Here is a 15,684-nt window from a genome sequence, read left to right as displayed (position 1 = left end):
GCAGCCGCCGCGGCCGCGTCCCGCCCTTCCGAGCCGTTTCCCGCCGGCGGCGTTTGCCCGGTGCACGGCGGCGGGAGCGGCTCCGGCGCCGCGATGTCGTAGGTAGCGGGGCCGGGCTCGGGGAGCGGGGCTCGGGGCTCGGGGCCGGTTCTTCCTTCCCCGCCGGAGCGCGGGCCCCGGGCGGGACGCGGTGAGGCGGGCTCGCCTGCCTGCCCGGCGGGCTTGTTCCCCGCCGAGAAACGTCCTCCTGGGGTTGTCCCGGAGAGGGAGGAGCGCGTGGGGCAGGGCGGGTGTTTCCCGCGCTGCCTTCCAGCCGCCGGGCGGGAGCGGGCAGCGTTCCGGGTGTCCGGGCGCAGGTTGGGTGCGCGATGCCGGCTGCTGCGGGTACCGCTGTCCCGGCGTTAGGCGTTTGTTCCCGGCTTCCCCGGCCACGGGGGGACGTGTCGATCCCTCCAGACCCCGCGGAGAAGGCCGGTGGGGCCGTGCGGGGTGGCCGGAGCCCTGGGACGGGCGGGCTGTGCCGGGTTGGACGCCTGGGTGCGGCGCTGCATGCGGCGGCCGGGGCTTGGCATCCCCTGCCCGCCCTCCGTCCGGCTGCATCTCTCCATAAAAGCTCTCCCACGAAAGGCATAAGGCCTGTTCACATCTCCCCCGTCTCTGCCGTGACAACGGTCGCGGGCGCCCGATGCCGCCCTGCGGTGTCGGTGGTTGTGGTGGGTTCTGAACAGCCACCCAAAAGGAGGTTGTTGGTAACTTCAGCAGCTGCAGCGGGGCCCCAAGACTTCTGCTGCCGAGAGATAAGCCTGATAGTGTCCCAGTTTTCAGCTCCTAATGCGGTTTCAGAGATAATTGATGTTAGAGCTAACATGCCTCACCTTTCTATCCCCCTGTCTTGTTCTCATTCTGACGTTTGATTCTGCACCATAAGCAAAGCAAGGCTTCTCCAGCCCTATCCAAAAGATAAACCAAAACAAAGCTGGTGCTCTTTCTACATGGATTACATGTAGACCGAGGGCACAAATTTTAACTTATTTTGAGTGAATCACAGTTGCCAGAGATTTACCTTCTCACAGTAAGGCATCAGAAAGACAATCACTGAAAAGAAGCCCAGGAAGAAACCAGGCTGCTGGGTAGGATGGATTGGGAAAAGAGAGGTAAAGTTGACCTCCTGCAGCCAGAATTGTACCCATGCAGCTTCCTCCAAGGTTGGACTGCTTGCCTGGAATGAGGCTGCCTTTGCTGCCATAGCTCAGGGTGTTTGCAGAGGTTTGCCTAGAGAGGTGCTGGGGGCCCCATCCCTGGAGACATTCAAGGCCAGGCTTGATGGGACCCTGAGCAGTCTGTTCTAGTTGGAGATGTCCCTGCTTATTGTAGGGGGCTTGGACTAGATGACCTTTAGAGGTCCCTTCCAACGCAAGACATTCTATGATTCTATATTCTATGATTCTATATGTTTTGCAGGCCAGCAGAGAGAAATTTGGGCTGTCTGCAACTCCAGTGCAGGACAAAACACCTGGCAGGCTTTAAAGAACATAGTCTTGACCAGTCCACAACTTGCTAAAGAAATTTTCTCAATGTTTATAATTTAGTGGTATTTTCATGTAGTTTCTCATTTATCCTCTTCCTACAGCTATGTTGAGTCCAGGTTCTGCTTTGCTTTGGCTTCCAGCTTCTTTTTGAAGTCCATCATAAAAACTTCCATCATAACGTGCCTTAGTATAACATGCAAATGCATTGGCCCCTAGAGCATCCTTCAGAGTAGATTTATTAATAAATATAATGTTTCTCTGCTGCCACTGGGGTGGAAGATGTAATGGAGTTGGCTTTCCTTGAGGAATATGGGGTTCTATTTTAAAAAGAAATACATTGTAAAGAATTCCATCAAACTGTTACAGCTTTGACTGCCCTTTGGCAAGAAGTTCAGACACATTTTTAATGTAAATGTTACCTGTTTATTTGGCTTTTCAAAGATGGAATACTTTTCTTCCCCTTTTTGTAACAGATAGTTGTGAAACAGTATTCATATAAGACTGTTTCCTGGGTTATATTTCAAAGATGTGTTTTCATTCCATTTTTCCAATACTTCAATTTACAGTTTTGGAGTAGTCACATAAATTTTAAAAGGAAATGTTTGGAATGAGGGCATCTTAATTCCTTACAGGGCCAAACATTGTTTTCCAAGATGAAAACTGTGAACTAAGTTCTTGAAATACGATGTATTTTCTAAATCTTGTTTAATTTTATGTCATACATATCTTTCTTGGGGACTGTTCTTATAAACACTTTAATTTTTCCTCTTTTTTTTTTATATATATATATGATGCTTTAAACTATGGTTAAGATTTAGGAACGTGCTTGAAAAGTTTCCGTTGTCTCTGGGAAAAATAGTCTTAATTTATGTTGACCTTTCTTTCCTTTGAGCATTTAGCCTGCATTCAATAAAATTTTGATGACTGCTCTTTAGCAGACAGCTGTAGGATATAAAGTATTATAAATATTCAGCTTTCCTCTTCTAGCGTTGCCATTAACAGCTGGGCATCCAGTTCAGCAGAGCAGATTTTGCAGAGGGAGCTTGGCATGTTCCTGAATCAGTATAGTGAAGAAGACTAGCAAATAGTTTCTTATGGTTTGGGGACCTGTAAAGACATAGAGCATCTGTTCCCCAGTTAAGTCATAGTCTGGCAGCACTGAATCATGTTAAGAGCAAAAATGATGGGAAGAACTACTTCTTTCACCTTGGCTGTGCCTCTGTTTTAAATGCCTAATTCATTGTTTCTACTAATGGCAAAATCATTTCAGCCCTTGCTCAGAAGGTATGTAAATGATAATGTTTTTGCCTTTTTTTCACTGTTTATAGTCTTTGAGAAAGGGACAAATAGACAGAGAGATTTCACTTCAGTGTCTTGGTTTTTATCTCTAGTATAAAATGGAGAATTGGGTTTTCTTGTGCAAACACTTTATCCTTTTAAACCAGCAATAGTTTTGGTATTTTAACCAGTTAATGTATTTGCTTTGGATGACATTAGTTTTCTGGTGTAGTATAAAAAAATGTGAAACATGAGAAAGGAAAATGTCTTAAATTACTGATTAGAGACCTTACTAGCAGAAATCTTTTTGTCTCTATGGCCATCGAACTTGTCCATGTTTTTTTCTTGCAGAGCTAAGAGAGCATTAAAGTTGGACACTGTTAAAAAAGATAATGTAAGTATCTTTTGGTGTATGGAACCATCTGGGCTGGATATATCTGTGTGTGTGTGTGTGTGTATATATCTCCATGCATGCATATATGTCTATAAACATTTAATCAGAGCTGCATTTACATTGTTACAGATCAGATGTTATCTAGAAAAATATTAACAAGGCACAAAATTACTGCTGAAAATATTAGTATAATATTTCTTGTATTCCATTTGTCATAAAACTGCCTGGCTTTAAGTAATGTGCATGTGCATGAATCACTGGAAAATAATGGAGAAATATGCATATTTTTATTGCCATCACTATTTACCCAAGAGCTGAACGAGTTAAGATCCTTGGTGAAGCCATTTATTAGAAATCATCTCCATTATCCTGGAAGCAAATTGCAAATCTGCCATGCAATTGTACATGTAACAATATGGAATTATGATAATGCTGTAATCTGCATATTATAAACTGCAAAATTGAAATGAAAACATTAAGGACATTTTGATGTCAAGGATATAATTACCTCCCTCAGCTAATCTGGCATAATGAAACAATAAAGTACTAACACTGCCATAAATTTCACCACAGTTATCACAATAAAAATAAAATTGTACTGTTGCTATTATTTTTTGTAAATGCAGCTCTTGTGCACTCCCAGCACCAGCATGTCATGACATATGTCAGTTTATTATCTGCTCCTACCAAGAGTGGAGGAGCCTGTGAGGATGGTGGTGTGTGAAGGAGGGGAAATTTTGGAAAATTATATCTAAACAAATAGCTGGTCAGCAAATGAGCTCCAAATAAATCTGCACATCTGTGTCATTTTGAAGAGATCTGTTTATATGCAGAAGATATTGGAGGTCTCACCAGTATTTAGCAAGATAGAAATCTGCAATTTAAACAATTTTCTAGGTACTTTTTTTTTTTTTTAATTTAAACAAAGGTGGCAAAATACTGCAGTGGCACTAAAAAAAATCATTAGCAATTTAATTAGCAGCTTAGTGTACCATTACCCAACTTGTTCTGCTCAGGATGCAGCTGTGACTGTAATTTTGCATCTGTTTCTTGGGCTATAGTAACGTTTTTGTAGATGAGTGGTCCAGTCAAAATTACATGGGGTTCTTTTTCTGCCTTAAAGCTGTTCCTTCCCTGGCCCCTCCCTGTAAGATAAAATGAAAGAGTTACTTGATGGTTACCTGCATTCTGGTTCTTGTGCTGCAAAAAGCTTAACAAAAGCCCATCTGAAAGATTAAAACTTTTCACTGGAGTCTCAGTAATGTGGGTTTACACCATGATTTTTACAGATTTAAAGTGTACCAAAGTTGAATAACATTACTGAAGGTAGGAAGGAATGTAAGGTAATAAACAGACATGATTTGCATCGAGTACCTGTTTCAGCTCTGCCACATTCACTGCTGTTTTTACAATGTCTTTCCTGTTATTCAGGAGCCCTTAATTCCACCTGCTGGTCAGACTAACCAAAGTATGCCTGGACCAACCAGATCAGAATCAGTATTTTAGATTTTGTAATGTTAGTATGGAATAATTTAAAAATTGCACAACTGGACTAAGACTCTTCTTCCTGGAAGATAAATTCTTACTGCCAAAGAAATACTGTTCTTTTAAGAACTACAGGAACTTTTCCAGGTAGCTGCTCAAAGGAGTCTTAGTTCATATCCAGAAATATGATGGCTGAGGTGACTGCTGGTCAAGCAGGAAAAATATCCTGAAAGGGTAAGCAGATTGGAGACTTTCCCTGTTACCAGAGATTTGATGACATTTACCTGCCTAAAGAGGCATTGATACTTTACTGTAAATAATATTTCACTTAAAGGTTATTTGAAACATTTTCTTAACCTGCCTGAATGTGGCAAAATATTAATGGTAACAGACTGGAGATTTCCATCAGGTAATATTTAAATACTGATAGACTGCAAAAAGGGTATAAATGGCTGATCTGAAATTATTTAGGGTATTTAAGACTAAACCAAGGCAGAGTAATACCCAGGAGCTATAAGAAAGCTAAGTAAGTGGGCAGCAAATTAAATCCTTTGCAATATGGTGTAAATCCTCTTCCTGATGACCAGCAGAACACTGTTAGGTTCTAACTTAAGGACAACTGCTGAAGGTAGAGTAGGAGAAAAACATCAACTCTGCAGCTTTGTGTAAAAGTACAATAAGATATATCAGAGAAAGAACACCAAGAAACACTGCAACTATAATGCCATTGCATCAGTATTCCTCCTTCCCTTCCTCCTTCCTTCCCTTCCTTCTTCCCTGGTCCAGCAGAGCTCTTGGAGAGAAACTCCTGCCCTTTATCTTAAGCTTGCCATGTGCTTTGCAGGATCTGATTCCATCAGGTGCTGGGAAGAAACCTGGACCTTCTTCCCAAGTTGGCTTTGCCCTGGGGGACTTTCAGACACGTGTATAAGTGACCATTGAAATAGAGTTTAATATATATTTGTCTATTTTTTATTATTGTCCCACCTGTTACTACCCCTTCCCTGTTCTAGTAAACCTGTTCTAGTTTTATCTTCCAACCTTGAAGTCCCTCTTCCTTCTCCCCCAGGAAAGGTGGAAGGGAGTAACAAAGACCAATTCAATTCTCTGGGCTTTGGTTCTCTGACCACTAAATGGAGACAAGGGGATATTGAACATTCTTTATACTTTCATATGATCAAGAAGAATTCAATAATACTTCACTGTGGAAAACTGAAAGCCAGTAATGGAAACTTATATATGTCATGGTAACTTCTAGAAATCATCCTGAAATTTTGGTGAAGGATGTGGTAGAAGCTGTAATGGAAACATAAAGGGAATGCATGTCTGTCTAGGTGTGAAATACAGGAGTATTGTGCTTCAGGAGATTTCAATCCCCTGCTGACTGTGCACCACTTTTAACACCTAGAACTGCTGTAGCCACATTTTCCAAAGGGTATTTGTAAGACCTTAAACCTAGGAGGTTCAGGCCTTCTCAGAGCTGTCTTTCCATGCTGTACCATGCTCTGGACTCACACTGCCTTTGCTCTCCACCATGTCCCCAGGAAACACTTTTTCCAGAGCACACAAGAGATCCCCATGCTGAGGAATCCCCACTGGACTCAAAGATTTGTATGCCCTTTCCATAATCTGATTTAAAAAGGAGGAGCACAAAGGTCTTTTTCCAGCAAAACAGGACAACATATGATTAAGTATGACAAGGGAATGAATGAGGTATTAATTTGAAATTGCAGTGGAAATGTCAGTTACCAAAGTGCAAATATCAGGTTGTCTGATTATTTTATTTAATATTTTTCCCCCAACTGGGCTGAAGTACTGCATGTTCTTTATTGAATGTAAACATCAGATCCTCACCTTGTATTCCATTCTTGGTATTGAAACAGTGTCATATGCTTACCTATGATACTTTTTCTAACATTAATAAAATGGATAATAAATGGAACTTAAAAAGATTACAGAATAATCATGTACAATAAAGCTTCCAATGAAGAAATACTGTATGAAATTGAGTGACTGTTCTGAGTGACATGAAGACAAATGATAGATATTCAGTTTTATGGCTGGAATGAGGCACAAGAGAAGGGTGGTTGTTTGGCAATTGGATGTGCCTTTCCTTTGCTTGCTGCATTTGCAAAAATAGGGATAAATGAATTTGCTCCTCAAACTGAAAGACCCAGGATTGTAACAAATTTTAAAATGAAGAAATCTCTCATTCTGCTTCTCTGTGTGGTTTGCTTTGATGATACTATGTTTTTAAGAGGGAAAAAAAAAAGTCACTGAACTGTAGAAAAAAGTCTATTTCACTGCATTCAGACAGCTCTGCTGGAAGTCCTTGAGAAGATTCTGAAAGGAACTGGAAAAACTGGTTTTGCCCAAAATGTCCCTTTATTATTTACATGGCAGATGTTTAATTATTGGATCAGTGAAGTACTGGATGCCTGGTAGTCTGCATATTGCCTAATACTTCCAACTCAGCTGCCTGGAAAATCCTGTAGCCACTTGATCCATGGTTTCTAAGAGTGTAAGTGACATTATGATGCTGCTGCTGCCAGTGGAATGTCCTTTAAGTGCTACCTGTGTTCTGTTTCTGTGTGTCTCCTTTTTCAGAGAGTCATTGATGGTGTTATTTTTAAAGCTCCTAGATTTCTTAATTGGAATTAAGTTGTTACTAGAGCAGAAGCCCTTTCTGTGCAAAGTGTGGGTTTGATTTGGGTTGTTTTTTTTCTTCTGTCTGTTAGAAGTGCAGCTGAATCCCTGTTTCTCAGAGTTGCAATTCAGCATCCAATCTCCCAGTTAATATTTCTGAATTGCAGACTAGTTTTTCTGAAAACTTCCTGCACAATTTCTTTAGCATCACTAAATAACTCCTTTTATGTCACTAGACATTTTGAAATTATAGAATGGTTTGGGTTGGGAGGGACCTAGAAGATCATTTAAATCCTAAGCCAGAGACAAAGTTTTTGATTTAAGGGACTCGCTTGGGTTTGTTGTTTTTTAATTAAGACTTTAGAAAATCATTAGAAATAACTGCATTTTGATAGAATTAAAATCTAAAAATACCTGCTTATTGTTCATCTATATTAAATTCTCATCACTGTAGAAGAAATTACACCATTTTTTGACTGCTTTTATAAAAACAAACAAAACCAGCCAAGTGTTCATGCCAGAATACCTCAATCTCTGGAAACCACATACTTTATGTTTATGAAAACTGAGAGGCTGGTGCTTGAAGGGCTTTTTATTTTTTTGAGTGAAACTAATACTAATGAGGAGGAGGAGTGATAAAATGACTTGGTGGGCACCTGGCAGCCAGTGAAGATCAACCCACCACAACATATAACATAGGCTTCCCATAAATGGGAGGAGATAAAGGTAGGAATTACCTGGAAAAGCCTATTAGCAGATAGTAAATGTTCAGAGAGGCTTTGTGAGGTTTGGGGTGCAATTTGGGACTCTACTGACCTTAGAAGTAGAGGCCAGAATGTATTTAGTTTGCAGAAGGAAAGTTCCCAACTATTGTCGTTTGTAGATGGACGTGGGTGCCTTCTCCATAGCCAATATTCATCTGGACTCTTTGTCTTCTGCTACATTTTAGCCACCTGATGCAACACCTTTGAAGAGCAAAAAGAAAAGTCTAAACTCTTACTCACCAACAACAGGAACATGCCAAATCAGTCCATTTTCATCTCCCACGAGTCATCATGCACAGACTCTCGGAAATCGCCCATCAAATGGTTAGTTGAACATTCTGTCTTTCTTACTGCAACATTTTTCTGGTTATTGCCCTGATTTAGTAACTTATGTCTCATGTGGTATGTTTGATTCCTTTTTCCTCTTAAAGGGTTTTAATGTCTTTGGGAAAAGCAGGCGTTGACTTTGAAAGCTGGAATCTTTTCTGCATAAATCTTAGGTATTTTTATGAAAAAAGTTTTGCTTTCTGTTGGCCAGTATTAAAAATGTTGGACTTTGGCTCAGCAAAAAAACCCCTGCACTGGCATTTTTGTCAGTAATTCCATTAATTCCACTGGTCAGGCATGTTTATGCTAGTGATGTCCTTTCTGTGCTTTCTTTCTAAGTCCCAAGAGCTTTCATTTCCTTGCAGTACAACTCCTGTAAAGATGGTTAAGTCTTGATTTGAAGACTTTAAATAATAATAATAATAGTAATAATAATAACAGCAACAACAATCCAGCACTTCTCTTCTTAGCAAGTTCCTTGTTCAATTACCTGCAGTATTAAAAAATAAATCTGTCAGATTTTGAATTTGTCTGGCTTTAATTTTCAGCCATCAGTTCTTGTTATGCCTTTTTGTTGGGTTAAAGAGCTTTCCATGCCCCATATATTTTGGGATTTATGTGCAGTAATTGAGGCCTCACTAGCATTCATGAATTATGATGAGTAGAAATATTCTGAGCAAGATGGAATAACCACTGTTTGAAATTTATCTAGATGTCTGCAGGTTTTTGCACTAGCTGTTGCACCATATGCTCTCGTGATGGATCTGCAGAAGTGGGTTTTTCCTCCAGGAAGTTTTAAAACTTTTTCAGCATCTGTGCCTTTGCATTACATGCCTTATCACTTAGGTGAAAGAAAAGAAGGGGGCAAAATGTCTTGTCTAAAAATCCCTGTATATCAAGATGTCAGTGGGAAAGGTGAACATGTTCTGCACTTCCATACTGATGTTTACTATGGACATAGGGGAACGTTCTTTTTGCCAATAAAAAGACTGATCACATGGTCATAGCTGACATTTAGATGGATAATTATTCAATAATGTAGTATTAGACTACTTTTTTTTTTTTCATATAACTACACAATAGTGGTATATAATACCACAGGTTTCAGGTTGTCATTTTAGGTTTAAAACCCAATTTATTTTCTCCTTCCGAAACAACACTTTTATTTTAAGTGTTGTAATATTTTAATAGATTATGCACATCACCTTTGAGGTGTTAGAGTAAAATCTATATTGTCTTCTTCTGTGGCCAATATTAAAAAAACAACAGAATGAAAATGGATACAAAATAAATGCCATTCACTGTGAAAACTGGCCGTGCATTGTGCAAAGTAGAAAAAGTGCCTGCATTTGAGGAGACAGGTGGAAATTACTTGTCTTAGGAACATGACTTTCTTTTGATAACAGTGTGGAAGAGTGTCTCAGAAAAGACCAAATACCTACAGAATGTTGAGATGGTTCCAAAGTAACATTTCTTTTAGGGGAAGACATGAACCAACCCAGTTATAAAAGAGTGTGTCTCAATGATGTTGTCTTATTGGGCTGCCTGATAATTCATATATTGCCTAACTACCCTAAGTCTCACAACCCATTTATGACATACATTTCTACATTAATGAAATATAAAATCATCACAAGTTTTTCATCATTGTTGGCTAACACATTTCTAAGATTTATTTTGAATCATTGTATTTTTATTCAAATCAGCCCATGGTTCCACCATTCCATAGCACTGGTCTAAAAGTATCTGTTTGATCAGTGATGACTGATTTAACTGCAAGTTCTACAAGTACTTAGATTTTAAATTAAATCTTTGGGGGCCTTAACCTTTATCTACTGTAGTGGAACAGCTGAAACTTTTATAGCACCTTGTCATTCTGAAGTATTTCTAAATGTTTTACAAAATATTAAAATTAAAAGTTAATTTATCCTTGAGCACTGATACTTGTCTGTAATAATTTAGATCTAGTAAGAAGAAATCCAAGTGTTTAATGCTTAGTGTGGTCTCCCTTTTTTGGTTTGATGTCAGAAAGGGGATGTATTACAGTGAAAAGTGAAAAGCACCTCACTCCAAAGGGTTTAGTCTGGGATCAATGCATTTGTTAAGGCCATAGTAAAGATCTGTTTTAGTTTCCTCCAAATTTTTCATTTAAAGGTGAATTTCATCCTTACAACAACAGCTGTTGAATACAAAGCGTTTGTAAGAACATATATGTATCTGTTGGAGGAATGGCAGCTAATAACTAATTTAAAACACTTTCTGAACTTACTTGGCACCAGAAAAAAAATAGTGATTCTTGGGTAGTGGATAGATCAGTATAGTCTGAAGGGCTATGAGTGGAGTGAACTCTAAAGCTGAATTACTGGTGTGCAATTCTAAGTCACTAATGGTTGAATGCACTAATGATCTTATTGTTTAAAGGGAAAACTCATCAGAAAAAAAAGAATGAATGCATGATTATGCCTCTCCCCCTTCCTGTGTATGCCTGCACCTCCACCATTTTGTCTTTAACTATATCAGATCCAAAAGAAATCCATTGCACAGAAGAACAGAACTGTGTCCAGAAATGGGAGTAGAAATTGAGAAACTGAGTGTTTGCCTGATACTGTTGAGAGGGAAAATTCTTAAGGTGGAAGTTACAAAACTTCCACATGATGTGATTTCTTCAGCTTCAGCCACAACTAAGCAGAATTCATTTCTGTTATTCAGATGTCACCCCCTGATTGCTGGAACCTAGATAGATATAACACTTAAGGTGACTATAGATTGTGTGGAGCACAATCAGTTATAAATTCACTAGCATCAGTAGATTCACCAAAGACTGTTGTACTCTGGGATCCTATTAGATGTGACAGAACATGCTATTTTTGGAGTACTGGCTAGGGGGGAGACAGTACTTTTTTTCTGCTAGTACATCACCTCCTGATATGCTAATTGGAGAGCAAGCAAAATTGGCAAGCTGACTTTAAAAACTATAGTAATTGACACAAGATAAAACTTTGATCTGTTTTTGTTCTAATATGATTTCTGCCTGAATTGTGTGGGTTGTGATAAGGTGTGTAAATAGATGGAAATTGAGGACATTTTTTGGGATCAGAGGTGTATGGTTAAACATACAAGGCCTTTGTGAGTGGCTGTTGAACCATCTCAAGCAGAGACCTCAGTGCAGCACCAACTTTCTTCATCTAATCAGCCTCCCTATCCACCTGCTTTGGGAGAACAGTCTCTGGCACTTGGAATCTGGTCGTTTAGGAATGCCCGACCTGCAGTGCCAGAAAGGCAGTCCAGCCCTGTGCCAACACCACTTGAGAGCCTAGGTTTTATTACCAAATCCATAGGAATGGACTTTGGTGGTAAGATCCTGGTCCTGTTCCCCCAGAGAAACATGCATCTGCTCCAAGTATCAGTGCACTGAAATGCAGAAATCTGGCTCACCAGGCAGAATAATGGCAACTGACACGTGATTGTTCATGCCCTGCCACATGATGATGCTAGAATATTATATTGTCAGAGCCTTTAGAAGTCATTTGCAGTATTTCTTTGGGGTTGTTTACAAGATGGAGTTGGGGACCAGGCACTTTTCCTGAGAGGAAAATGGAGGCTTCATTGCTCAGTCATTATTTTCAGGATAATGCTCTTGCTAATAGGCTGCATTTAGGTAGTGAATAGGATAAAAAGCTTCTGAGCAAAGCACAGGAACTATGTGTCAGAATTATACTACTTTCCAGTGTACTGTAATCCCACAAATACAAATGTACTGTGAATTGATGAGAGGTCAAATTGCAGGAATAAATTATAGTGAATTGAGTGTATTTCATCATGAAGGAATCTGTCCTGCTTCCTAGGTGAGTTTTGGCTTTTTTCTCTTCCTGAAAGATCAATGAACAGGCAGGGTTCATCCTGACAGCTTTTTCATGAAGGTCAGATACTCTGTATCTTATTTTTGTCTTTGTTTCTTTTCTTTCTGGTGACCCTCCTAGGAGCCAGCACCGAGCAGACGGGTTCAGAAAGCGGCTTATCCAGGAGAGGGCAGCCTCAAACAGAGGAGGATGAGTAAGTGTATCCCGCGTCCTGTGGCTGCCGTGCCTGGTTTTTACTTAGGAAAGACGAGTATTTCCCTTAGAATTAAATTGTGATTATTTTTTTATACTTTCAATTCCAGAGGATTGGATTCAAAGGCACTGAATGGCAGGCTTACAGTTATGGGTACAGATTTATGCAGGGTTTGCAGTACAACTGTCCAGCCAGTTCTGCCTTTCACTGGTAGTGTGGGACATATAACACTGCCAATTACAGGAGTCATGTTCATAGTTCTACACCATGAGGTATTATAATTAAACTAGCAAATTAAACTATTCTGCCTTCTTAGACCCTTCTGAAAGTGTACATTCCTTTCTCTTATTTTTGGAGGCATTAGCTGCCACAGATATAGAACCAGTAATGCAGAGACACTTTTTGATTAAAAACTAGCCAGGACATGGTGAAACTTCATGTTTGCTTTGCAAAATCTTCTAAAATTCTTGACTTTTTCACCTGTCCAAGAAAGTCTAATTCACAGCTCAGCATCAGCCTGGCTGTACCACCTGTCCTCTACTCTCCTCTACAGCATTACACATACATATATTTAATCATTCTATGTAATGTGACTGTCCTGTATTCCATTCAGGCCCAGCAGCCTGTGCATCCAATTCCTGATGTCAGTTCTCCTGTCTGTAGGTCCAGCACACTTTCTCTCCACAATCTGAAGTGCTTCTCTCATTACCCCAGTTTGTCACTCAGAGCTCACCTCACCTCCCAGTGTAATGCAAACCTCCATTGCCTTCACACTCCTTGCTGGGCAGCTTCTTTGCCCTTCTCTTGTGTTCCTGCTCCTGACAAGAAGTTATACTGTCAGTTCTTGCTCTTGCTGCATCTTGTGTCCCTGGAAGAAGCATCACCATGTGAGTGCAATATTCCTACAGGCAAGTTAACCAACATTAAAGAGTTGGGGGGTTGTACTTGAGTGGGTTTCTTTCATCATATGCTCAAGTACACACTGATTCTATTATTCTGCTTCTCTATTCTGTTGTGTCTGTATTAAATATTTGTATCACAGCTGGACCCAGTGTCCCAGGTGAAAATTCCCTTGGGGTTAGATATACTATCCCATGTATTTCTTTTTTACCAACAAATAATATTTGTCACATTTAGTCAACTAAATATTATGTATCTTATGTCTGAAGTAGTACCTCTTCCTTTTGATTATTGCGCTTGAACTCACAGTGTGTTTGTTGGGTTGGTTTTTTTCTTGCAATGGAGGCTTTTCCCAAACCCTTAGCTTGAAACTTCTATGTTGTAGGACAGTGTCTTCTAAGTGATGGAGCTTGGCAGATAGCAGAATTGCTTGGATGGCATGTTAGATAGGGGAAAATAAAATTATACCAGTGAAAACTGATTAATTGGGGCTTTTTTTGTGGTTCAGTAAATCCCTTGGTCAACACATGTAAGCTAGTTTCTTAGTGGTAGTAACCTTGAATTGCAGAATGTGAACAGTCATAGTCTTCACTGACATGGAAATATTTGTATACAATAATTCAGTATGGTTTGTTTTTTTAACTGCCAGATTTGCTGAAGACTAGCAGTTAGTGACATGCCAGTAAAACACATTGATAAACTAACACCTACACAGTAATATTTATGTAAACTTCCATATACTTCATTTTTACAGGTGGAAAATACATTGTGCAATCCCCTGACATTAAAATTTTCTTTGCTACAAAGCCTTCTGTTCCCATGTTGAAATACAACAGGGAGAAATTTTTCTCCCACTGTGGTTCTGTTTCTACATTTGGGGTTTCTTAGAAGGGTGTTTCTCCCCCCTGAGGGAAGAAGCAAAATAGATTATTTCCCTGTTGTCTCCATTTGATTCACATGATTAAATGGGTCAAAGAGAAAATAGCCTGAACATTTACTGCAGGATTTTTTTTTCAATACCTATTCAGTCCAAACCCTTAATCATGCACCAAAGTCTACCTTTTAGATCTAAGCTGATTGTATATTATTTTAATTTTTATTGCAAAACCCATCAGACCTTGAAGGCTGACTGTCTTTACACTGGTAGTAAAATATATTTGTGGCTTAAAAGGGGAGCTAATAGAGAAAGCTGAACAAATACCATGATGTGATGTTGTCCCTGTGGGGCTCAGTTTTACCTTCTCATGTTTCCTGTGGCCACAAGCAGCGTTGGACAGTCTTGCAATCCATGGATTTGGGGAGCTTGTCCTCTTGATTAAATTCCTGCCCTTAGGAACAAATGAGTTAAATTCCTGTTTTTACCATTGCCTTCCAGAGTGATCATAAGAAAATCCTCTAATATTGCTGAACATGAGTTCCTATCCTTAAAATTAGAATATAAATATTTTTGGCAGTTCCCGTATAGATCTTAACCACAGGCAAGTTATATTTGGTGTTACATGACACAGTCGGGTTGCACAGCCCATCTGTTCACAGCTTATCTAGATCCATCCTGATTACAATGTGAAGAAACTCTGGGAAACATTGTGAACACTGATTTTTCAGCAAGCCCTGACATGGCTAATTAAAATTGCTTTATTTTCATTTTTTTATGCAGGTTCATGGAATTGCAGTCCAAAGTGAAAAGTTCCTTGGCTACGTTTCTGAATATAAGAGCAAAGCTAACAAGCCTACAGGTCTAGTTTACACTGATTTATTTTTTAAATCTACTTTCAATACAGGATATGAAATAAAATTTAAAATCTTGCATGCATTATTTAAGGAATGGGGAAGCAAATAAAATACTTGAATCCAGGCAGGTTTGACTTGGCAGTCCAGAAAATGAAAAAAATAAAAACAACCCAGAACTTAGTGGATTTTTTTTTTTTTTAACTAGAGGAGTTGCTTTTCCAAGTACATAATTTTTAATTTGTGTCACTCCTCATTCTGTACATGAATAAAAGCATATGAAGTAGTTATCAACTATTATTTATAACCTGTAGTATGAATTATTATAGCATTGATTTTTATGTCCTTGAAGATTAAATATCCCTTTCTGTTGAAGTGATTGTACTGTTTAATTTACCACCAATGTATCATCACTGCATAGTCTATTTAATACATGCTAAAATGCAAATCACTTTTCCCTTTTATTCAGATTTGGGTTTCCTGAATAAATTTAGCACAAAGCTGGTTGTTGAATATCAATATCTGACAAATAATTCAGTGTACTCAAAGCATTGTATCGATTTCTTGTACTTGCATATGT

At 39.3% G+C, this 15,684-nt stretch overlaps 1 protein-coding gene across 5 annotated transcripts in view; it reads left to right on the top strand.

Moving 5' to 3' along the window:
* Nucleotides 1-17: 17 nt before the first annotated feature.
* The window catches only part of ITGB3BP (integrin subunit beta 3 binding protein), a 47,184-nt gene continuing 31,517 nt past the window's right edge, over nt 18-15,684 (top strand). For 2 of the 5 annotated variants that reach the window (XM_051624516.1, XM_051624514.1), the window contains exons 1-5: nt 2,406-2,813; nt 3,159-3,201; nt 8,282-8,420; nt 12,404-12,476; nt 15,034-15,112. In XM_051624516.1, coding sequence (XP_051480476.1) covers nt 2,758-2,813; nt 3,159-3,201; nt 8,282-8,420; nt 12,404-12,476; nt 15,034-15,112 — 390 coding nt within the window. In that variant the 5' untranslated portion in view covers nt 2,406-2,757. Of the gene's footprint in view, nt 99-614; nt 2,814-3,158; nt 3,202-8,281; nt 8,421-12,403; nt 12,477-13,139; nt 13,364-15,033; nt 15,114-15,684 lie in introns of those variants that run through there. The other 3 variants (XM_051624517.1, XM_051624519.1, XM_051624518.1) reach the window with 3 other exon arrangements.

The sequence above is a fragment of the Apus apus genome, chromosome 7, assembly GCF_020740795.1.
Source record: "Apus apus isolate bApuApu2 chromosome 7, bApuApu2.pri.cur, whole genome shotgun sequence".
Lineage (NCBI taxonomy): Eukaryota > Metazoa > Chordata > Aves > Apodiformes > Apodidae > Apus > Apus apus.
This window is presented reverse-complemented; position numbering and strand designations above follow the sequence as displayed.